Source organism: Polypterus senegalus, chromosome 8 (assembly GCF_016835505.1).
Source record: "Polypterus senegalus isolate Bchr_013 chromosome 8, ASM1683550v1, whole genome shotgun sequence".
In the NCBI taxonomy this organism is placed as follows: domain Eukaryota; kingdom Metazoa; phylum Chordata; class Cladistia; order Polypteriformes; family Polypteridae; genus Polypterus; species Polypterus senegalus.
Window position 1 is genome coordinate 60,865,010 of NC_053161.1, and position 25,788 is coordinate 60,890,797.

At 38.2% G+C, this 25,788-nt stretch overlaps 1 protein-coding gene and 1 long non-coding RNA gene across 2 annotated transcripts in view; one reads left to right on the plus strand and one right to left on the minus strand.

The window, feature by feature from the left end:
* The window catches only part of wasla (WASP like actin nucleation promoting factor a), a 95,049-nt gene extending 81,365 nt beyond the window's left edge, over positions 1 to 13,684 (minus strand). Inside the window, exon 1 of the mRNA XM_039762150.1 lies at positions 13,193 to 13,684. Coding sequence (XP_039618084.1) covers positions 13,193 to 13,303 — 111 coding nt within the window. The 5' untranslated portion in view covers positions 13,304 to 13,684. The remainder of the gene's footprint in view (positions 1 to 13,192) is intronic.
* An 18-nt stretch (positions 13,685 to 13,702) lies between these two features.
* Positions 13,703 to 25,788, plus strand: part of LOC120533977 — a 58,625-nt gene continuing 46,539 nt past the window's right edge. Inside the window, exon 1 of the long non-coding RNA XR_005634661.1 lies at positions 13,703 to 13,965. This is a non-coding gene — a long non-coding RNA (uncharacterized LOC120533977). The remainder of the gene's footprint in view (positions 13,966 to 25,788) is intronic.

Here is a 25,788-nt window from a genome sequence, read left to right on the forward strand (position 1 = left end):
ACATATGCTTTACCAACAATTCTATCACCTAACAGGTTTAAATGCTAAAATAGTATTTTTACAGGAGACCCACTTACTAAGCAAGGATCAGTTCTGGCTGCAAAAAGACTGGACTCACCTGGTCAAATATTCCATTCCAGCTTTACAAAGAAAACTAGAGATGTGGGAATTCTTATTCATAGAACAGTCTCATTTGTAGCATCAGATGAAGTATCTGATCCTGAAGGGAGATATGCAATTGTCATGGGCAATTTATTTAACTGTAAAGCGATTTTGATAAATGTTTATGCAGCCAATGTCGATGATAGGGAATTCATGCAAAATGTATTTGCATCCATTCCCAATGTGAACACTCATAAAATTATAATGGCTGGGGACTTTGTGTTTTAAATCCACTCTTAGATAGGTCTCCTTTCACAGGGGGGATGACATCTAACACTGCAAGGACAATTACACAGTTTGTAACTGACCACAAATTATCAGACCACTTTCTAAACCCAAATTCAAGAACATATTCCTTCTACTCACCAGTACATCATTGCTACTGAAGAATTCATTATTTCTTTATAGATAATTTCTTGCCTACGATTAAATCATGACGCTATTGTTATTTCCAACCATGCCCTTCAGATCTTGGAGCTAAAATCATTATACCCCACACACTCATCTCACAGATGGTGTCAACCCACTATTAGTAGATGAAAACTATACAGAATTTATATCCAAACAAATCAGTTTCTTCCTAGAGACAAATACATCCTCAGAGGTCTCTGCAGGAATACTCTGGGAAACTCTAAAGGCCTTCTTAAGAGGACAGATTATTTCATATTTTTCCCACAGAAATAAATTAGAAACCAAGAAAGTATTAGAGCTAAGAAGCGAAATTATAATAAAATAGATGAAGAACATGCCAGATGTACAACTGAGGCTCTTCATAGGAAAAGGCAGGCTCTGCATTCGGAGCTCAACCTCTTAAAAACCAAAGAAACTGTACAACTCATTTTTAAATCAAGACATCATTACTATGAACACGGAGAGAATGCTAATAAGCTCTTAGCTCAACAAATCCACAAGCAAGAAGTTTGTAATGCAATCACCAACACGAACGGAGATAAAGTTGTTGACCATAAAATTGTAATGAACACATATAGAGACTACTATAAATCCTTATATTCTACTGAATTTAAAGAAGCATTTCAATTGGCACAAGATTGCTTTAACCTGTTATTATTTATGCACAATAAAAGGCGCCTTAATCTTTATGAATATGTGAAAAATTAAAAAGAAAAAATTAAAGACACTATCCTGATCAATTCAGACAGTGCTTCAATCACAGATATACTCTGGCATTACCCTAACCAACTATGTAGTAAGAAGTCAAGCAAAATTACACCTTTTATTGGTTTACTAAAAGCCTAATCCCCTCTAAGCAGAGCTTTAAAAGACTAGCTGGCAATAAAAACACACATTTTTTTTTATTATTCATTAGGCCTGTGTAGAAATATTGCTTCTCTGATTAATCGTTATTTTTCATTTAAACGATTCAATATTGATTCTTACAGTCTCAAGATTGATCTCCATCTTGCTCAATTACAATATGTAGATTTTTGCTTATCTTTGTTTTTGGCATCCAATCCAGTAGATGGTGCTAATGTGCTTAAGGCTTTCTACAGAAAAAGCACTTCACATAAAATGGTGTGCCCTCTTTAAATGAAATCAGCGTCTTTGACACGTAAATCAGATGTGTGGACTTGTTAAGGATTCAGCGGTTTGTTGGTATAGAACAACTGGATTAAAGCAAAGCCATATGTAAGCTTGTGCAACTCAGGTGTTAATTATTGTTAATTTACACTGGCAACTCTGGGTAGCTGCAAACTTCCGTTTAATTCATGCACAAAAACAAAAAAAAAATAATAACAGAATCTATAGCAGTTTTAATCAGTAAAGGTAACAGACCACACCACGCACCACACTCAGAAAAACAAGCAGACAATTGCTGGAATTTTAAGAGCAGCCTGCAATACAAAAGTGAGCGTGTGCACAAAGCAGCCGACTTGAAGTAGCTCCATAATAGCAGCGTTATCACTCATGATGGCTGGTTCTTTTGTATTCCATTCATTCAATGCTGCTGTCAAATATCACCTCTAGATACACATTTTAAAAGGCATTCCTAATCCGAGGACTATCAGGACATATTTTTGAAGACTGATTAATGTGAATGCTACAAGTGAGTGTAAGATATGTGTAGCTTGTAGAACTCTAGAAAGACACGAGACTTCCTGTTGTATCGTTAATTTCGACTAATTCATGATTATTTTAAATGCCCAATAGGGCAATAAATTTGGTTAGCAGTTTAGTTGAAGGTGTCTACATGGACATTCATAACACACAAATAGGTTATTGAGTAATATTTATTATTTAAGAAGCAATATTTGAATATTTTATAATACTGTATTATTCACAAGATGACACATACGATTTATAAAGTACAGTAGATAGCACTGTATTGTATTAAAACAAGAAGACCCCCTTCAATATGTGGACTTTGATGTAGCTATACACAGGTTTACCCTGAAACTGCTAGAACTGGCTAAAGTCAGTTCCCAGTGCAATTTGCCAGCATGCTGGAGCTGATCAGTCAGCACTGTACATTTGTTGAGAAGCCAGCTCGTGACCACTGATGCCTCCTGCAGCATCACTGTCCTTGGGATTGAGCCGCTGCACTAGACTAGCCTGCAAGCATCAGTGTTTACCTCTGCGTACTTGCGTGCCGCCAGTTCAAGTGCAGTTGGCTCGGTGATTTGCCGAATTTCATCAATGGCGTCAGATGCACCTTGTACATGTTAGAATAGATTGTTGCAGTAGTTTTTTAAATAGTTTTTACAGTTCAGTAGCAGTGTGTAAAATGATCAGTGTTATAGTAATTCTGATGCACTTTGCATGAAAAAAATTGTTCCATTAAAATTTCTTCTTAAAAGTCATCCCATGCTTATGCATATGTTATGAGGTCACTATGTAGACACCCTTCAAATAAAATGTTACTGAAATTTGTCTCATTATAATTATGCACAGGGAATATTAATAAGTAATTTCTAAAAAAGCCACCATTTTAAATATATCAGTGCATACTAATTCATTTAAGACAAAATTGATATTGAATCATGGCATTGCGAATTGGAATTAAAATGGGACATCAGTGCTGATACCCATTATACAACATTCATTTTGTCCTTTATTTAGGTGGTGCCAACATACCAGCATTGTAGCATTCGTTTCTCTCACAGCCAAAGCATTAGAAGCAGACAAGTTTTCTGGTTTGTCGATCTATGGACACTGAAGATATGCGTGGTGATAAATTAACTCTCTGTAATTACATTAGACATGGCACCCCTTTTGCACATCATTAAGCTTAAAATATCTTGCACTGAGTGTACCTTTCATAATTTTTTTATTAAAATACCACCACACTTTAGATCTCTTCCGTTTATAAAACAAAGGTTTAATAAAAAGAAAAGCCAACAATTGGCAGTTGGAATGAACAAAGCCCTGCGGTGGGTTGGTTCCTGCCTTGTGCCCTGTGTTGGCTGGGATTGGCTCCAGCAGACCCCCGTGACCCTGTATTCGGATTCAGCGGGTTAGAAAATGGATGGATGGATGGATGAACAAAGCCAATATAATTTGACCTGGTAAATTCTAATAAAATTGAATGATTTTGTTCTTTATTTCCAGGCTCACACATATGTCACTAACTGCATAAAATTCCGAAAGGAAGTCATGGGCTTTCCACGTGGACATCAATATGAATTTATGAGAGAAACCTGTACAGCAATCAACGAAGGTATAAATAGTAGGCATGAGGCATGGAAAAGTGTTATAGAAGAGAGAAGGGATGATCAAAGTAAGTGATCTGGAAGTAAACAGCATTACTGTAGCATATGACTAAGCACTTGCATATACTAAAAGTTACTAAGGTAGTGTATTTGGTAACATGGATATTGGGCACAGCTTCACACACCCAAAGAAAGTATATTACATGTTGATATATCAAAGTAATTGCTCAGACATGATGACTACAACATATTTTCATCAAGGAATGTTAACTGAATAATACAGTTCTCAGACAGACTAGAACTATAAATTTTAGCTTAAGACAAGAATTTTTTTTTTTAATTATTCAATGTATCAGATTTGGAGAAAACTGCACTACTGATCATTTAAATTTTTTTAGAGTCTGTATGTTTTATTTAGCTACTGAATTCAGCTTCCTAATTTCAATATAGGATATTTAACGTATACCATTTATTTTGCCTTAGAATGGATAAATATGCTGTCCTGTGACCTCTGAAACTGTTATAAAAAAATATTTTCTACGACACCATCTCCTCTCTCATAACCAGTTAAACAATCTAACTGACATGTGCTATAAGGAAAAGGGTTAGAGAATGATATAGGTGAAGGGTCTGCAGCAGTAGTTTAAAATGTTAAAATGAAAATATCAGATACAGAACAAGAATGTGATGAATTCCAATATGTTATGAAGAGCGAGTAAATAGGCTTTAGAACCCTGTTTTAAAGTGGTTCAAGAAATTTCAATCTACTGGACGTGTGAAAGACAAGTTTGTTGCATTATTGGGAACTGTAAAAACAGCACAAAAATATACACATGTTGAAACAAACTGTAGACACTCAGCATACCATTCTGCAAAAATAAACATTTCAAACCGTTTGCTGAATAACTTGTTAAAATGCATCCTGTCACTGTGTAAAATACATATAGTGCCTATAATTATAATCAGGAATAATTTAGCTATTTTTTTAAACTCAGTTTATTGAATTGTAAAATGAAAACTCAGATATGTGAACTCATAAATGTACTGCCAGAGGTGAAACATATTTGAATTTCTTTTTTTTTTAATAATGTTATTTAACACAAGGCAAATATACTGCATCAATTAAATGTTTTTTGACTGGTTTATTCCTTATTTGGTGCCATGAATCAAGTATTTAAATTAAGTTATCATGGAGTATGCAAACGCTAAATTTGTGTCATCTGCACTGGCAATCGAAAGGTTGCTGGTTCGAATCCCGTAAATGCCAAAAGGGACTCTGCTCTGTTGGGCCCTTGAGCAAGGCTCTTAACCTGCAATTGCTGAGCACTTTGAGTAGTGAGAAAAGCGCTATATAAATGCAAAGAATTATTATTATTATTATTCATTTGGTTTTTGAAGGCAAACTAATGTTTTTGAGTATAACCCCTGAAATGTGATGAATGTAGTGCAAGCACATATTTCATACATTAAATAGTGCACTGGCAAATGCAATGCAGACTACCATTAATATTCTAATCCTGAATTACTACACAAACTAGGCAATAACAAGGTCTGATCAGTCATATAAGATACTTTGAAAATAGCAGTGGATTAATGTAAAACTGATGAGTTTGTTTTTTATTCAGTATATTTAGATTTGGAGAAATTAAGGAGGAAAAAAATTTGGCCAAATTTGTAAAAGACACAGGGATTTTGTGATTTATGAAAACTGAATCAATTTGATGCATCTGTTAAATATTACCCTTCAGTAACCTAACTAGGGGGTGTGGTATAGCAGGTGCACGTCTCAGAAAAAGGTAGACGATTTTTAAATAAATAATCATGCCATGAATGTGCAAGCTCCAATCAGATGCGGGTGTGCATGAGTGCATTTCTCTCCTCGGTTAATTGGGGAACGGGCTGACAATGCTGCATGCACGTGTGAAAGCAGGCAAATCAGTGAGGCACCTAAATGATGCCATAGAGGGAGCGACTCCTCACACCTGTACTCAATTAGGAAGCAGAGGATAAAGGAGCCTGCATGAGACAGAAAGGAGGGGAATCGGAAAGGAACATAAAAGGCAAGGCAAGGCGAGGGAAAATCAGGCAAGAGTGAGTGCATGCAAGATGGGAGGAAGTAGGTGGACGGGAACAGAAGGCCAGGAAGGAACGTGAGGAGGGTGTTGAGAGCTGAGGGAATTAAAGGTTGTCTGCACCTGTTGGATAGAGATCTCTCTGTACTGAAGGCCTGATCAGGATAAGAAAAAGAGACACCAGTTTTAAAAGTAAGGTACCGGGGCTCATAATTATAAAGATCAATTTCCTGCCTGTGATTTTTAAACTCTTTTTTTAATGGAATTACTTATTGGGTTTTTTAATCTTCACAGCTACTTTTTACCGATTATTTCTTTATTGAATTTTTGCACTACACTTTGTTTTGTTCTGATCCTTTTTAATAAAAGCACTGGAGCAATTTTGCACCTACCCATTTGCTTTGTGTATTGTATCCTCATCTAATGGCCTATCCCTCAGATACGTTATCAGCAATAGCGGGTTCAAGAGGATCCTGGTATGCAATTGGCAGCATGGAGCTGACCTGCACCATCACGGGGGAATTCTCCGACATAACAGATTTTAAATGCTCATTTTTTACAAAAACAGATTTAAAGAGTTTGTCTAAATTAAAATATCTTAAGTTACCTTGGGATTCGCTAATTCAACATTGCAGACCTTAATTTTTATTTAGTATTGATGAGGTTTTATTTTTCAGTTACTAGAAAGTGACAGAGGGCTCCAGACAAAAAAAAAACAAAAAAAAAAATCACCTCAAGGAGCCAGTGGCTCCTAAAAGAAAAAAAATTAGAAACCAATAGTTTTGATTTATGTGCCAAATAATCAAATGTGTAAAATATCAATCTTTCAGTCTCTTACCTTTCTAACCTTCATGTATGTGTACCTAATTATTTTCCTTGTGTACCTAATTATTTTCCTTCTGTGCAATGCAACCATCCCTTGTATTTTTGTGTCCTTCTTGATGATTTGGGTAACTGGATGTCATAACTTTCACTAAGTACAGTCATTAAGAACTATGTATTTTAATCAGGGTCTGTGTCACTGAATGTCAGTGTCAGATGGCTATCCAATGTAATTTGGTCTTCATTTCCCCATTTTTGTGAGTCAGCAACCTTTTAAATTACATATTGAAGAATTTTAGCTGTCCAGTGTTCACTTTGTAAGCAGCAGACAGGGGCTCTGCACCAGCTGGATAAGTGTCCCTTTCAGTGGATAGGACAAAAGGGAATGATGAAGAAAAAAAGTGACAGTGGATTCTTTTTAAATAGGTTTAGCTCAATGTTATAGCTGTCCAGTGTTCAACAGGTAAACATAAGAGCACTTCAACAAGAAAGGCTCAGCTGTAGAAATGAGTGTCCACTCCAGTGGATGGAATGGAGAGGCACATTAAACATGAAATTGATAGAGAAGACCTTCAAAAAAAGTCTTTTAAAACATATTTTGAACATTTTAGTTATACACTGTTCATTTTGCAAGAAGCTTAAAGGGGCATACATTTCTGCAGCAAAGGTTCAGCTGGGGTAAGAACTGTTCTGTATAGGGGAAGGAATGGGCACAGTAGATACGAACATGCTATAGAAGACTGCCCGATAGGCTTATTAAAGACACTGTACACTATTTTAACTACCTTGTGTTTTTAGTGTTTAGTGTTTTTTCAAGAAGAGCATTGCCCAAAGATTACAACTAAATGTTTTCTACAAGTGGTATTTTATTTTTATCTGATCAGTTTTAATCTGTCATGATCAGCTGTGCGTGTAACATACAGGAAAACATTTACAGAATAATGACACCTGCTGTGAAAATGAGATCCTCCCTCAGCTTAAAGGAGTGTTAATAACAGACAAAGGATTTCCTTTATTTTTTCAGTTTAATTTTTATTTCACTCACACGGTTTTAATCATTCATGTGACACAGGTGAAATTTCAGTTCTACAACAAAGCCTCTCTCACGGAATATTTTTTTCCATCAGGAAAAAAAACATTAAGAGCAAGGCACCATCTATGGCATTAAAGTGGATCAGTACATTTATTTTAACGAATTTCTTTTTAAAATGTCTTTGTTCAGAGTTCTGGGGTGTCAACTAATGAATTAATTATAATTACTGCTATTATTAATATTTAACTAAACCTTATTTTAAATGTTTCTATGATGATGAGCACCAATTTAGTGATGCACCGGTATGGAAATTCTGGTTGATACCAATAATGTTTTGTCCATCTTTGCCAATACAAATAACTGAAGGATTTTTTTTTTTATTTTTTGTTTTAATTAACTTCAGGTTCGAATGTTTTATTTATGCTAAAAATGTATTCTGCATTATCAAAAAACAAGAGCAGTATGTGAAACAGAGATGAACATTTATTTTTATTAACTTGCTGACTTTTATGCACTTCTTTGCTATAGATCTAAACAGCCAGCTCTTTCTGTGGGGGAAAAAAAGCAAGATATGGCCCATCTCTATAGAAAAAAAAATACTCCAGGTCTCATAAAAAATCTGCTTAACATACACATTCTGGGTAACTTAAGCACATCAAGATACCATGCCATTACATAACTTTGTATAGGGTATATTAACAAAAAAAAATGAATGCATATGCTTTGTGTCATACTCACACATATATTACTTCAAGTAAAACTAAAATAAAAGGGTAGTGAGGCCAGTAACCCTGAGCTTAAGTTGGCTTCTTTAAAAGCACAAATGGTAGGTTTTTCTTAACAAAAAGAAGCACTTCTGCCTTTTCACCAACAAGTCTTATTCTCTTTTCATTTACTATATTTGACACAGCTTTAAGTTATATGATGGCAACAGCAGTGTAACTTTCTTGCATATGCTTGGGCCATGTAAACAAGGTGACAGCTGTAATGCTTATGACCGATAACTCCACATTGTGACCAATGGATGAGTGAAAATAATGACAAATCAACGTGCACATTGGGAAACCATGCCTCAATGTGACTAGGCTACAGTTGCTAAATCAGGCCAATGCGGTCGCGACACTGGGAGGAAGCAGCAGAAACAGGTGGCTCTATCCGAAGAGAAAAGAGATACAACCTGGGAAAGGGATCAAGTATGTATTATATTAGACAAAATGAACAACCTAGGTATCAAATAAAAAAAATAAGGTCTACACTGATTACTTAGATGTTAGCCTGTCTTAGACGGATAGCACAGCTAGTTCTTTAAAATCCTATGCTGAACAAAGATTATAAAATCCCCCCCCCTTATTTGTTGTTTCCCTAGGGGAATCCATAAGTCTATAACACATTAAAATTCAAGCCCTGCACTACAGGTGCATCTCAATAAATTAGAATATCATCGAAAAGTTATTTCAGTAATTCAATTCAAAAAATGCAGCTTATATAGATTCATTACACACACAGTGATAGATTTCAAGCATTTACTTCTTTTCATTTTGCTAATGATGGTCTACAGATAATGAAAACTCAAAATTCAGTATCTTAGAAAATTAGATTACACAAGACCAATAATAAAAAAAAACATTTACGCTGAAGTGCTGGCCTATTGAAAAGTATGCCCATGTACGCACTCAATATTCCTCTTGCAGGATTTCTGCATCAATGCAGTGTGGCATGGAGGCGATCAGCCTGTGGAACTACTGAGGTGTTATGGAAGCCCAGGATGCTTTGACAACTCCCTACAGTTGTCTACAATATTAGGTTTGGTGTCTCATCTTCCTCTTAACAATACCCCATGATCAGGCAAGTTTGCTGGCCAATCAAGAACAGCGACACCATGGTCATTTAAGCCAGGTATTTGTACTTTTGGCAGAGTGGGCAGGTGCCAAGTCCTGCTGGAAAATGAAATCACCATTTTCATAAAGCTTGTCAGTCGATGGAAGCATGAAGTGCCCTAAAATTTCCTGGTACATGGCCGCGCCGACTTTGGCCTTGATAAAACACAGTGGACCAACACCAGCAGATAACATGGCTCCCCAAATCATCACTGACTGTGGAAACTTCACATTGGACCTCAAGCAACTTGGATTTTGTGCCTCTCCACTCTTCCTCCAGAATCTAGGATGTTGATTTCCAAATGAAACACAAAATTTACTTTTATCTGAAAAGAGGACTTTGGACCACGTTGTCTCTGGTTCAGGAGTGGCTTGACACAAGGAAAGCTACAGTTGTAGCCCATGTCCCGGATACATCTATGTGTGGTTGCTCTTGAAGCACTGACTTCAACAGCAGTCCACTCTTTATGAATCTCCCCCAAATTCTTGAATGGGCTGTGCATCACAATCCTCTCAAGGTTGTGGTTATCCCTGTTGCATGTGCACCTTTTTCTGACACATTTTCTCCTTCCACTCAACTTTCCATTGATATGCTTGGATACGGCACTCTGTGAACAGCCAGCTTCTTTAACAATGACCTTTTGTGCCTTACCCTCCTTGTGGAGGATGTCAATAACTGTCTTCTGGACAACTGTCAAGTCAGCAATCTAACCCCATGATTGTGTGGCCTACTGAACCAGACTGAGAGACCTTTTAACGGCTCTGGACACCTTTGCAGGTGTTTTGGGTTAATTAGCGGAGTAGACTGTGTCAACGTGAGTCTACAATATTGAACTTTTTTCACAATATTTTTATTTTCTGAAATACTGAATTTTGAGTTTTCATTACCTGTAGGCCATAATCAGCAAAATGAAAAGAAATAAATGCCTGAAATATATTACCCTGTGTGTAATGAATCTATACAAGAGTTCCACTTTTTGAATTACTGAAATAAATTAAGTTTTCGATGATATTCTAATTTATTGAGATTTACCTGTAGTTTACTTAAATAATATATGGGCAATTACTTGATTAATATTCACGATTTTAAATTTGCAGTAACCATTGGCATTTACATATTATACATTCTATTACAGAAAAAGGACAATATTGTTTATTTAAACAATAGAGGTACTTTTCATAAAAAGCCATTGAATGGGATTTCTGTTTTTGCCATGGTATCGAACAGGCATCCAGTGTCATGAAATTGAACTGGTATTGGTATCAAATACAAAAATTCTGGTAATGTGATATCCCTACTCACAAGCTCACTCAAATTTAATACAATGTAGCATTCTCAACCCCACCTTTTCCATTTTGGGGTTGCAAAGGGTCCAGTAACTATTAATGCAGTACATTTGATCAATAAATATAACCCTGTTAAAATTTACTTTAGTTGGTAGTGATGAACTCAGGGTGGGCACTGTGAGATACTGAATATAAGTTTATTCAACTTTAATTAAAAAAAGGAATTCTAAAAAAAAATTATTTTTTGTCCTTAAATTATAAAAGGTTCCAAAACCTTGTGTTAAGGTGGCTATTTATCCTTACACAAAATAACTACAAAATGTCCCAACAAGCACTCAATAAAAAATATCATGTATAGGAAACAATAAAGCATATTTATCTCTTAGAACAACCTGTTAAGAGGATGCTACTTCTCCCCTGTGCTTAATTACAATTTTCCAGTATGGTCAAAATGACCCTGTCCTTGGTACAGGTTGAACTACTATGTGATCAACCTTTCCATCAGGTAACTTGACCAGATAACTAAGAAAGTAGAAAGGGTACACTCAGAGAAACCATTTTTGCCTCCCAAAACAACCATTTGCAAAGAGGCTGATGATGGACCCTTTACTTAAATAAGCAACTGGTCCCAAAAATAACCAGAATTAGATAAAAACACATTTGTGAAATCCAGTGATTTAATGATTTTAAAAGGACTCACGTTGCATACAATAACACAGTCCAAAGATCATGTCATTTGATTTATTAAGTATCCTGCCTACACACTTAACAATAAAGGTGCCACCATGGTTCATCAGAGTGATGCCAGTGAGTAACCATTTTTGGCTCCCAAAAGACCCACCAACATGAAGGTTTCAGAAAAAAGAAAAAAAAAACACCGGTAACAGGCTCAGTTTACAGTCGTAAACAGCTGCATATGTCCAGTAACAAGTCCAGGTTTTCCTAATCTGTTGCTGTCCAGCAGCCCACCATACATTAAAGATTTTGGTTTTTTTCTACATATCAGGAAGCTCTTCAAAGCATAAAGAACCAACTTCATATGCAAAGAACCCATACCGGAATGAAATGGTGCTTTGTCAAGAAGATCCACACCACATTGTAAAGAACCACATTGTGGAAAAATATACGTTTTTAATGCCTAGCACGTTCTTAATGTTTTTATGCCACATTTTATGATTTTTTTAAAAGCCTAATGAGCCAATTTCACGTGCAAAGACCCCTTTCCAAAATTAAATGTTTATTTGTCAAGTAATGCAACCACCTAGGAACTACAGAAACCAGTAAGTGCAATTAAAGGACTGTTATTCTTTAGGAGCATATGCGTCTGAGCAGGCTGCGTGCTAAAGAGAAAAAGTGACTCTTTTAAATGGATACAAGTACATGTATAGCTCAAATGTGAATAAGCTGTATTGGTGTATTCAAAAAACAGAACAGTAAGACCCCCTCGACACTTAAAAGAAAAAGTAATCAGACAGGGGATTCTCCCTCCCATCTCTTCTGCAGGCACTGGGGTCTCGCAGCATGGCCATGTAAAAAAAATAAAAAAAAAACGCATTGTCGCCCTTAACCGATTTCAAACTGGCAACGGCTCAGGTGAGCAATACACGCAGCAGGGCGTTTAGGCAAACAGGAAAGTTACAAAAAAAAAAAAACACCCTTGCAAATACCTCGGTAAGCACCTACGACAAGTCCCCGGGGCCTGCGCCGACAAGAAAATCCAGTTGTGTGAGGCAGCTCTCAACACCCCCGCGGTCGAACCTCAGTTTAACCTTACGTAATCATAAAACGGTGGCGCTTGAAAAGTCTTGCCACTGACATCCTAAGTCCTGCAGGAAAAAAAAGCAGGTGTCACAAAGTGACCTTAAAACAACGCCATGGGCAAAGTTAAAAGTTAAGTGAACAAACTTTCCCGCGCCTCCCAATGCCCTAAAATGAAAGAAGAGCTGGGGTGGGCACCCCGGCTACATACAGGGTGAGAGCTGCAGGCCTCTGCACACGACAGCGGGGGCATGTCCAGAGAAGGCGAGACTCCACTTGCCTACCGTGCCGAACCCCCTTCCTACCCTTCCCCTCAACTCTCCGGCCGGTCGCCCGGGCTGTCATTTTAGCAGTGTTTTATACGGTTCAGTTTACACGCCAGTTGCTATGAGGCGACTTTCCTAACGTAGCTTTACTGCCCGTAAATGAACAAAAAACTACTATCAGATCGCGACTTTTAAAGAATGCGGTTTTTAGTAGAGATAAGAGAAAAAATAAGAGAGATTAACTTACGATGCACTTCCTGCCGAGGTAACTATAAAGGCATTCATTTTCCTGGGGCGTTAGGAGCAGCGAGCCAATATTGTTGACTCGCCGCGTCTGTGAAGGATGTTGACTGTTCATTTTGCGCGTTCCCTTTCTCGTAGCTGAATAGTGTGAATAAAATAAGATTGGGAAGAAGCAGTAAATCTCCCGTACGTCGTATCATATATTTGAATAGTCATTGATTAGCGTGGCCTTCTGGCGGATTTTTTCATGGATGCTTTTTATTCCAGTCCAACGGGTGTAAATCAGGTTTCAGCAGTGCAGAGCTCAAGCGCAGACTAGAAAAAAGAAAATTAAAAAAATCAAATATTATCGGATCCTTGAAATCGCCGGATGTCCCTAAACAGACAAAAAGCTAAACTTTCATCACAACTCCTGCAGGAGCAGCGGCAGCAGCGCAATCCAACATGGCAGGAGGAAGGATAAACCACTCGGCTGACGGGAGAGGGGGGTGAGACTGGGAAGCAACCAGGAAAACAACCTGGTTAAACGCTCTATAAGCCCCCTTCTCCACATCCTCTAAACAAGTCTCGTGTTTATCTTTACTCAAACCATGTGCCTTAAACAAGTTTCTGCTTCGTTTGTAGCCGTTCACAAAGATGCTGGATGTTGCATCTCGTCCAGGGAATTCCGGACACGGCTGGAAAATAAAGGAAATGGTTTGTCCCTGTTTTTTTTTTTTCTTCGCCTTTGGAATTTGTAATGCGGCTCTGGGAGAAGGTTGAAGGGTGCGGAATGAGGTAACGTCCTGTTAAGGACGATGAAATTTTCGCAAACGTCGCACGCTTTTTATTTTTAATCCACGGCGAAATAAAAGTAAGCACTGGCGACGCGGGTTTGACCTGGGCGCCACGATCCTAGAGATGACACAACTTACAACGCTCTTTCACACAATTTGGTGTTAATGTGCGCTGATGTCAGTAATCTTTATCTTTCTTATAAATAAAGCGCTGCCCTGAAAAAAAGTATTAGAATTAAGATGAACTACATGGTGCACGACACACCGTAGGACAGGCCGTCTTTGTTTTCTGACAAATGCACAATTTGTCTTGGTGGTTACGGCCCTGAATTGTAAATGACCAGATTGCGCATTCCCACTCTTTATCTTCCACTAGTAATTTCGCATTATTGCGATCCCGCTGTATTTGTGGAGTGTGTGTTTGCTGAAGAGAGGTGCTATAAAAAGTTTCTTCTACCACAAAATTTTTCGTTGTTTTATTGTAAAGTAACAGGATAAGCAAAATTATTCTCAAGACCAACGAAAAAATTATACTCCACAAATTCGTAAACAAAAATATTTGTCTCACACTTGGCAAATTTGTGCGCTACGCAGTATTGTTTAGCTGTTAAGGAGATGTAATGTAAGCTGCTAGACTGTTCATTCAAAAAAGTTAAGAATCACTTAGACAATTTTCTGACAGAAAATTATAATGATTTTTTTTATCAAGGTACCATCAAATTGATTTAAAAATTCAACAAAGACATCACTAGTGTTGCTATTAGCTGTTACTGCTTGACCCTACTGATATTTAGTTTATTATTCACATTTGACTACAAAGCCCCATTTTCAGCAGCTGTTCCTTCACTGTCCCAATGGTAAACACCCTTAGCTTGCCCTTCATTAGTCATGTTTAAATTATCATTTGTTATTAGGGGAACCTTTGTAATTGCTTTAACACTGCTGAAGTGTTTCATTCTGTTCAATAAGACAAGAAAATTGTCTATCCTTGGGTTGCCAGGTACTGACATTCATAAAATTTAGTTCTGGGCTCAAAAATGGGCAAAATGAAACAAACACCATTGGAACTCAAGGAACATGTTGGCCTGTTATTTGTTTCTGCAGAATGAAGCCATGTGATAGATGCCAAGAAACCAAAGATTTTATACAAAGATGTCTATTATACTCTGTTCAGAAAAAGGGGACAAACTGGATCTATCTGATGCCCAGATGTACAACTCCAAAAGAGGAAAAGGACCTAACAGTCCTTGTCTTACAAATCTCTTTATAGATCCCATGTTGGCTATTTCCTAAAATACATACCAAATACTAGTGTCATCTGCAACAGAGAATAGTTTAATCTAATATGTTAACCTTAGAGGTAGAGTTCTAAAGAAAAGACAAAAAAATCTGGCAAACAAGAAGAAAAGGTTAAAATGGACAAAATAACACTAACATTGGACAGAAGAAAAGTGGAAGCCTAGAACTGAACTTTGAGAATGTCAGTACTCTCTAACACAAGGAAAGACAATTTACTCACTTTACAGAACAGGAAAACCAGGTTTCATCAGTGCCAATGCAATTAAAAAGGTTTCTCTAATAACCATATATCTTTTTAAACTTAACTAACTTAGGATAAGTTAAGTTTGCCATTAGCACACTGAAGAGGCTTTATAGCCATATGTGAATAATGATTGAAAATCAGTAATTTAACAGTGACACTAGTAATGTTTTGGCTATATTTTTAAATCAATGTAATGGTGTCTTGATTACAAAAAACAATTTCTATAAAAAAGCATGAATTTTTTTAATGCTAGTGTACAGTATATCCCTGTTTTCTTTTTTTTTTAATGTTATTAATATTTTTTCAATCATTCCATACAAATCAGTCAATTTTTACAAAAAGTAGGATTGAAAACAAGTCGACCCCCATCCCTGAGAGAGAGAGAGCATGGCCAATGGAGTAAAACTAAAGGCTTGTAAACATACCTAAATTGATGAGTTTGATAAGCCAATAGAGAAGAAAAAGAAATACAGAAATAATTGCTTCCTCTGTGCTTTAAGAGCTTATTCTAAAATATTACTGATAAGATCCTGTCATGTTTTGAAAAAATCTGTACAGATCCTCTAACTGAGTATTTGATTTTTTCCAATTTCAAATAGTATAAAACATCAGTTTCCCACTGACTTAAAAGAGGAGAGTTAGGATTCTTCCAGTTTAGCAAAATAAGTCTGCGTGCCAAAAGTGTAGTGAATGCAATCACTGTTTGTCCTTCTCCACTTTAAACCCATCTGGAAGAACCCCAAACACAGCTGTTAATGGGTTAACAGGGATTGTGAGACCAAGGCTGTTTGAAAGGAAATTAAAATTTTGGTCCAGAATAATGTTAATTTGGTGCAGGCCCAAAACATGTGACCCAGTGAGGCTGGGACTTGATTGCAGCATTCGCAGGTTGGATCTTGCCCTGGAAACATTTTGGAGAGTTTTAGGCGAGACAGATGTGCTCGATATACAATTATTCAACTCAAAATTATATGCTTTGCGCATTTGGAGCTCGAGTGAATTATCTGCATTGCTATATTCCACTCCTTTTCTGATATATTAATTGAGAGATCTTTTTACCAGTGTCCTCTTGGATCTTTGAAATGGAGGGACTGTAAGATAATTTTATATATTGCAGAGATGGTGTGTGAGTCCTTGAAATTGAGCAATATTTTTTCCAGCATGGACGAGGGTGCAAGATGCGGAAAATCGGGCAGGTTCTGTTTAACAAAGTTCCTAATTTGAAGATAGTGAAAGAAATGTGTAGCTGGAATGTTAAATTTGGAATGTAACTGTTCATAGGATGCAAAGATGTTGTCTATATAAAGATCTCTAAGCAAGTTAATCCAAAATATTTTCCAGATATTAAAAACTGCATATGTTTACGAAGGTTGAAAGAGGTGGTTCTCTTGCAGAGGTGCCACAGATAAAAGCTTCTCCATCTTAAAATGCTTTCTACATTGGTTCCATATTCTGAGTGAGTGAAGCACAATTGGGTTATTAGTATATTGCCAATAACTTGCATTTATTGGGGCACAGAGCAGGGAATATAAAGAAGTACTGCAGGATTTTAGTTCTATTGTGGACCAGGCCTGTGTATGTTCATCTATTTGTGTCCAGGTTTTTATAGCTTGTATGTTTGCTGCCCAGTAATAAAACTGGAAGTTAGGTAGAGCCATGCCACCTTCTGCCTTTTGTCTTTGTAGGGTCGCTCTTTGGATACGTGGATGTTTTGAGTTCCAAATAAATGAGGTTATTGTTGAATCTAATTGCTTAAAAATGATTTATTGATGTATATTGGAATGTTTTGAAATAAAAAGGAGCTTAGGAAGAATATTCATCTTAACAGTGTTAATTCTTCCAGCTAGAGTGAGATGAAGGGTTGACCATCTATGCAAGTCTTGCTTAATTTTTTCCATGCAGACAGCAAAATTTTGTTGATAAAGAGCTTTTATGTTTACTTGTGATGCTTACCCGTAGGTATTTAAACTGTTCTGCAATGAAAAAGGTAGGGTCTAATCTAATATTATATGCTTGAGAATTCACTGGAAAGAGTACACTTTTATTCAGATTAATTCTGAGACCAGAGATCTTTTGAAATTCTGTGAGTGCTGTTAAGACTGCAGGCACAGAATTTTGTGGGTCTGATATATACAGTACCATATCATCTGCATATAGAGAAATTTTCTGTTCCAGTCCTTCTCTGATAATCCCCTTTATCTGATCAGCATTTCGACAGTGTATTGCCAGTAGTTCAATGGCGATTGCAAACAGCAGCGGTGACAAGGGGCATCCCTTTCTGGTAACACGATTTAGTTTAAAGTATTCTGAACAAATGTTGTTGATACATATTGAAGCTTCTGGATTGGTATACAGTAGTTTGATCCATGCACAAATGTTCGGCCAAACCCAAATTTCTCCAATGTAGTAAAAGGTATTTCCATTCAATCATGTCAAATGCTTTTTCTGCATCCAATGATAATAATATTTCTGGGGTGTTTGACTTAGTTGGTGAGTATATTACATTAAACAGGCGTTGAAGATTTGAAGATAAGTGTCGACCCTTGATAAATCCAGTTTGATCTTGTGATATTACCGAAGGGAGCACTTTCTCCATCCTTCTAGCTATGATTTTTGAGAGTATCTTAACGTCATTATTCAAAAGTGAAATTGGTCTGTATGATGCACATTGTAATAAGTCCTTATTTTGTTTAGGAAAAACGGTGATTAATGCTTGGCGAAAAGTTTGAGGAAGAGTTTGATTGTCTCTGGCATCTGTAAATGTTGCTAACAGGAGGGGAGCTAGCTTCGTGTTGGTGATTACTGAGATTGCGTTGTGGACTTCTTCCTTGTGAATTTGTTGAGCTAAAAACGTATTAGCTTTCTCTCCGTGTTCATAGTAATGATGTCTGGATTTATAAAATAGTTGTTTGGTTTCTTTAGTTGTCAAGAGGTTTAGTTCTGAATGCAGAGCCTGCCTTTTCCTATGTAGAGCCTCGCTTGGAAGCCTGGCATGTTCTTCATCTATTCTAGTAATTTCGCTTTTTAGCTCTACTACTTTCTTGGTTTCTAATTTTATTTCTGTGGGAAAGATATGATATAATCTGTCCTGTTAAGAAGGCCTTAAGGGTTTCCCAGAGTATTTCTGCTGAAATCTCTGAGGATGTATTTGTCTCTACGAAGAAACTGATTTGTTTTGATATAAATTCTGTACAATTCTCGTCTGCTAATAGAAGTGGGTTGAGACGCCATCTGCGAGGTGAGTGTGTGGGGCATAGTGACTTTAGCTCCAAGATCAGAGGTGCATGGTCAGAAATAACAATAGCATCGTAGGCAAAAAATTATTATCTATAAAGAAATAATCAATTCTTGAGTAGCAATGATGTACTGGTGAGTAGAAAGAATACGTTCTTGAGTTTGGGTTTAAAAACCTCCAGGGGTCTGATAAGTTGTGATCAGTTATAAACTTTGTAATTATCTTTGCAGTGTTAGATATTGTCCTCCCTGTGATAGAAGTCCTATCTAAGAGTGGATTTAAAACACTATTAAAGTCCCCAGCCATTATAATTTTATGAGTGTTCACATTGGGAATGGATGCAAATAAATTTTGTATAAATTCTTTATCGACATTAGGTGCATAAGCATTTATCAAAATCATTTTACAGTTAGATAAGTTGCCCATGACCATCACATATTTCCCTTCAGTATACAATACTACAGTACATCTCATGCGACAAATGAGACTGTTCTATGTATGAGAATTCCCACACCTCTAGTTTTCTTTTTAAAGCTAGAATGGAACATTTGGCCAGTCCAGTCCTTTTGCAGCCGGAACTGATCCTTGCTTAGTAAGTGAGTCTCCTGTAAAAATACAATTTTAGCATTTAAATTTGTTAGGTGAGAGAGTACTTTCTTTCTCTTTAATTCGTAATTCAGCCCTTTAGCATTCCAGCTCACAAAGTTAACTGTCCCATCATGGAGACATTGATTCTGAATTTTTGATGTCATTTTATACTCTTATAAATACCACATGAGGCTGGACCCCACTTCACGCATTCCCGGTCCTCTGACATACCCAGAGACAGAGCACGTCCAAAGTAAAACAAGCCCCCACGCAGCAGCGTTTTAGGATTAAAAAATAGAGAAATCTATTGCCAATATAGTCTAAATACTGTATGCGTAAAATATAATCATTAACAAACTATGGACTTAAAATATGTATAATCTTCAGCACTCTTAATGTATTAAGATAATAAACCCGGATAATAAACGCGGGGAATGGTGTTAGAAAGTGGTCCAGAATAAGCATAGTAAGTCTTAATGCAATAGTAACAATAATAATAAACCAAGGGTATGATGTTAAACAGTCTCCTTTAGGGTCGAGAAAAAATAAATAAATAAATAAAAATAAAAAATAAACACAAAAGTCTATAACTGTAATTAAAACATAATCAGATAGCGTCCGAGTAATAAAGAGGATATATAATTATAAAAACCCGTATCTTAACAAATAGATCAGAGAGTAGGATATTTATCCTTGCTATGTCATGACATGCTACGACTCACTATTGTGTTTCAAAATAGTGTTGGGATCAGCTTTCTTAATTCCTTTTCTGCTTCTTCCTTGCTGGCGAAGACATAGAATTGACAGTGCAATTCCACTTTCAGTTTGGCAGGATACAAGAGGCAGTATTTGGCATTGGCTTGCCGTAACTGCTGTTTAATGTTGTAGAAGGCTGCACGTTTAGTAGCTGTTGCTGGAGAGAAATCAGGGAAGATACGAATGTGGTTATTTTCATAGAAAATCTCTTGCTTGTGTCTGAGGAGTGCCATCACCTCTAGCGTAAATAATAATCTCTCGAAGCGAGTAATAAAAGATCTAGGTCTAACGGTATTTGATCTGTGTACGAGATAAGCCGCTGCTATCTCAGAATCTGCTTTAAAGTCCTCTCCAATTATTTTAGAAATTAGTTCAACTGCGAATTTTACTGGATTTGGACTTTCTCGATTCTCATGTAGACCTTTGATTCTAATATTATTCCTTCTGCTTCCATCTTCCAAAGCAGCAAGTCTGTCTCCGAGTTTTTTGCATTCGGAGTTGGCAGTTGTTGCTTTTTCTTCAGCACTGGCAGCTAGATTTTCAGCTGTTTCAATCCGAGTCGTGAATGTCTCCTTGACATCCCCCAGTTGATCAGCAAGTGTGCTCAGTTTAGACGAGGTTTCCTGAATGTGCTCTTCAATTTTACCCAGCATATCTTTAAAGACTGCCTCAAAGTGAATACATATGCGTTTCTCCAAGTCTTTATTATCCTTCTGCCGCTCCTGTCGCAGCTTCTCATTTGCCTTTTCCCTTGCTTTCCCATTTGCCTTCTCACTTTTCTTTATCTTGCTTGAGCTCAGCGATCATCACCTTCAGTTTAGACAGATCATTTCTACTTTTTGTGCACCATAGGTGAGGCGGTGGGCTCTATTGCAGCCAGTGTTCCCGGCTCGCGTGGAGTACTTGAAAGCGCGGACTGCAAGGCCTTTTCCAGTTTCAGATGATCTTCTCCAATCGGCGAGCTATCGTGACCTGCGTCACTCGCACTCATAAATTCGCTCCCCATTTTGCTCTCAGCCGGAGACGATGTAGCGGACCGTGGTCCCGAGGAGTCTGGGCTTTCGCCCATCTGATCCAGGTCAGTCTCTGAAAGGCTGTATCTTGAGCTTGAACTTGGACTTGCAGATCTGAGCTTGGATGTAGCTTTAGTTTTCGTTTCTTTCTGAACCCCATTCTTGTTGGCCATGATTATATATGCTTGCATATACTGTAGTAGTGCCCTCAGGTTGGATAAATACATGATATCTCAGGATAATAAGAAGATAATATGAAAAATAACACCGCTGCTAGCGGAGCTCCGCTTCAGACGTCCATCTCTCACAACGTATATCCCCATTTTCAATATAGGCAGGTTAAAGACTTCCTTAGGGATATAGATTCCTAGAGGGATATAACAGAGGCAGGAGTAGTAGCTTATTTTACGTGCTGTACATTTGTTACACTTGTTACTGCTGTTGTTTTTATTATTAGGTATTTATTACTAGCCATGTCAATTATTACAATCTGCTCACTTACCATTTATTTATTTTTTTATAGTTTAGTGTAGTTTATTCCCTTTTTTGCACTTATCTTGTGTTTATGTGTTATGTTGCCTTTAGGTCCTTGGGAATGTTATTTCATTCCACTGTGTGCTGCTATATAGAGTATAGGTGGTTTGACAATAAAGCCACTCAGCTTAACTTTTTGCTTCTACTTTTCTCAGTTTCAAAACAGATCATCTTGGTATTGCAATGGTATGAAGCAAATAAAGCAGCTCTTATATATTTATTTGCTTTACTGATGGTGGGTGTAAAACAGTTCTAGCAACAAAACAGTTAAACCCAAAGAGAATTAACACAGAACATTTTATTTTTCTAATCAAGGGTTCTCTTTGCAAACCTGTTTGGTTCAAACTTTTCAGATAAATTTAAAATAAACACTGTTTGCATTATTTTGCATCTCAAAGTACCCTGTAAAATATTTACATTAAACAGACCAAGCAGGTTAAGTGAGTTGGTGATAATCACAGAGCTAATTTCTGGCTTACAAGTCATTGTGTTTTCTGATTCCAAAATGTTTCCATTTGCTATGTTAATTTAGAAACCCATAGCAAGCTGCATTATCTTTTTCAGAGTAAAAAAGCAAAGATTTTTTATTTTTACATTGAGCTCATTACTGAGTAGGTTGGTTCACGGTGTTTCTTCACAGGTCCAGAGTCCTGGGTTTACATCTCAGCTCAGTTATCATCAATGCAGAGCAGGGGTGCCCAATGTGTCGATCGCAATCGACCGGTAGATCGCAAAGGTAGTACGCATTGCATTCAAAAAAAAATTTTTTTAAACATTAGTCTATCATATATCCTCCATATGGCATTTGCCACTTGATTGACATACAGGGCGGCCAGTCTGAGATCTCTTCTAACACACTGGTCATCCCTCACACATGATCAAACGTGCGAGCTACTGCAAAACTCCGGCTGTGATCTAGTTAGCCTTCAAATTTATATCGACTAAAGAAGGGATTTAAAAAAAATTGTTTGGGGAGGGTATGGGCTGGATGTGGAATTGGAAGAGGATTTTTTTTCTCACAATTGAAGTGCGTTTGTCTCATCTGTCAATCTATCATTGCTATTCCAAAGAAGGAAAATGTGGAAAGGCACTTTCGAACTGTTCATAAAAACTACGAAACTGACGTCCTTCCAAAAAGCCATCTGAGAAAGAAAAGCAGAGGGAACTAAAATCACAGTTAATCGGACAGCCATAATTTTTTCTCAGCTGAATTCAAAAGCTCCTTGACTGCATTATTCGGCTCTACTTATTTATGCGAGTCAGCCTTTTCCCACATGACGATTATTAAATCCAAATACTGTAGTGACCATAAATGTATTGAATTGTTATTGTGCCATAAAGGTTATTCAGTTATGCAAGGTATGACAAGATACATTTTATGTATAAAGTATACTCAATATATATATACATATATTGTGGTAGATTGGGGGCGCTCTCGCTCCCTTGAACCCCTGTCCACAACTCCTGACACCAGGTAAAAGTCCAATTGTTGGTTTTATTTTGTTGCCACAGTGCATAATGCACACTTATCCAAAATACTCATATACTACACAATAATCACTAACAAACCAATCCTCCAGCTCCCAGACGCGTTGCCACCCTTCCACCCAGCTCAGCTCACCGTCTGGGAGCTCCCACAGTCCTTTTATAATCCCTGACCCGGAAGTGTTCTCAATCCTCAGTCCATGTGATCCTTATTCCTTCCGGGTCAGGGCAAACAGTCTTTTTTTTCAACCCGGGAGCACGTCGTTCCTTCCCGTCACGTGACCGTGACGTACTCCCGAGTCATAAGGCACAAAAGAGCCCATAAGCCCCCCCACAGCGACTCCTGGTGGCCCCCAAGGTATCCAGCAGGGCTGTGTATAAATACTACAAAGTCCATGAGGCCCTGCTGGACCTCGGGGTACTATCCTGCTGTCGGGAGAGCTCCTCCTGGCGGCCTGGGGGTGAGGACCGGCATTAAAAGCCAGAAGTCCTCCACAATATATATATATATATATATATATAAACATTTTTAATGTAGGTAGATCATTTCGACCTGGTCATTTTAAAAGTAGCTCACAAGCCGAAAAAGTGTGGGCACCCCTGGTGTAGAGCTTTTGTCTTCTCCCTGTGTTTGTGTGAATTCTTTTCCAGATATCAAAGTTTTTCTCTCACACCGCAAACATGTTAATGTTAGCCTAATTGGTGTATCTGAATTAGATACATGTGGATCAGAGTTCCTAGCGAAAGACATCCATCTGGACAAGCTTTATCTTCTACAGGATTGCAGATAGCTGAAGCCTATCTCAGCAGCACTGGGAACAAAGCCAGAGCAATCTCTAAATGGGATACATGATACAGTGTCTTCATAGGAAATGCTTACTAACACATCCATAATTTCTTCGTACCAGGTCAGTTAAGAGTTGCCAGTTAATTTAACATGTATCTTTTTGGAACACAAGGAAAAACCAGAGTACCCAGAGAACTCCTGCTGTTGGTGGATGTACAATCACTCACAATGTTAGTATTGATTTTGCTGGGAAATAAACTCAAGTTTTTTGAGCTCTGAAGCCACAGTGCTAACCTCTACACCACCATAACTTTTTCAAACCTGTTTACTCCAGGGTTACAAGGGGCTAGATTCTTTCTCAGTAATATCAGTTGTAGGGTTTAGACAGATAGGTGGATACTTTATTAATCCCAAGGGGAAATTCACATACTCCAGCAGCAGCATACTGATTAAAAAAAACAAAAAAAAAAATATTAAAGAGTGGTAAAAATGCAGGTATAACAGACAATAACTTTGTATAATGTTAACGTTTACCTCCCCAGGTGGAATTGAAGAGTCGCATAGTGTGGGGGAGGAATGATCTCAGTCTGTCAGTGGAGCAGGACAGTACTCCTCTGTCTGGAGATGATACTGTTTAGTGGATGCAGTTGATTCTCCATGATTGATAGGAGCTTGCTCAGCACCCGTCGCTCTGCCACGGATGTCAAACTGTCCAGCTCCATACCTACAATAAAGCCTGCCTTCCTCACCAGTTTGTTCAGGCGTGAGGCATCCCTCTTCTTTATGCTGCCTCCCCAGCACAACACCGCATAGAAGAGGGCGCTCACCACAACCGTCTGATAGAACATCTGCAGCATCTTATTGCAGATGTTGAAAGACGCCAGCCTTCTAAGTAAGTATAGTCGGCTCTGTCTTCTCTTGCACAGAGCATCAGTATTGGCAGTCCAGTCCAATTTATCATCCAGCTGCTTTCCCAAGTATTTATAGGTTTGCACCCTCTGCACACAGTCACCTCTGATGATCACGGGGTCCATGAGGGGCCTGGTCCTCCTAGAATCCACCACCAGCTCCTTGGTTTTGCTGTTGTTCAGTTTTAGGTGGTTTGAGTCGCACCATTTAACAAAGTCCTTAATTAGGTTCCTATACTCCTCCTCCTCCTGCCCACTCCTGAGGCAGCCCACGATGGCAGTGTCGTCAACGAAATTTTGCACATGGCAGGACTCCGAGTTGTATCTGAAGTCCAATGTATATAGGCTGAACAGGTCCGGAGAAAGTACAGTCCCCTCCGGCGCTCCTGTGTTGCTGACCACAACGTCAGACCTGCCATTCCCGAGACGCACATACCGAGGTCTGTCTGCAAAATAGTCCACGATCCATGCCACTAGGTATGAGTCTACTCCCATCTCTGTCAGCTTGTCTCTAAGGAGCATAGGGTGGATGGTGTTGAAGGCGCTAGAGAAGTCCAGTAACATAATTCTTATAGCACCACTGCCTCTGTCCAAGTGGGGATCGGTGTAGCATATAGATGATGGCATCCTCCACTCCCACCTTCTCCTGGTATGCGAACGGCAGAGGGTCGAGGGCGTGGCGGTCCTGTGGCCTCAGTTGGTGAAGCAGCTGCTCCATGGTCTTCATCACATGTGACGTCAGAGCGACAGGCCGGAAGTCATTTAGCTCACTAGGACGTGATACCTTTGGGACTGGGTGATGCAAGATGTTTTCCAAAGCCTCGGGACTCTCCCCTGTTCCAGGCTCAGGTTGAAGATGCGCTGTAGAGGACTCCCCAGCTCCAACGCACAGGCCTTCAGCAGTTGTGGCAATACTCCATCTGGACCCACTGCTTTGCTGGCACGAAGTCTCCTAAGCTCTCTGCTTACCTGGGC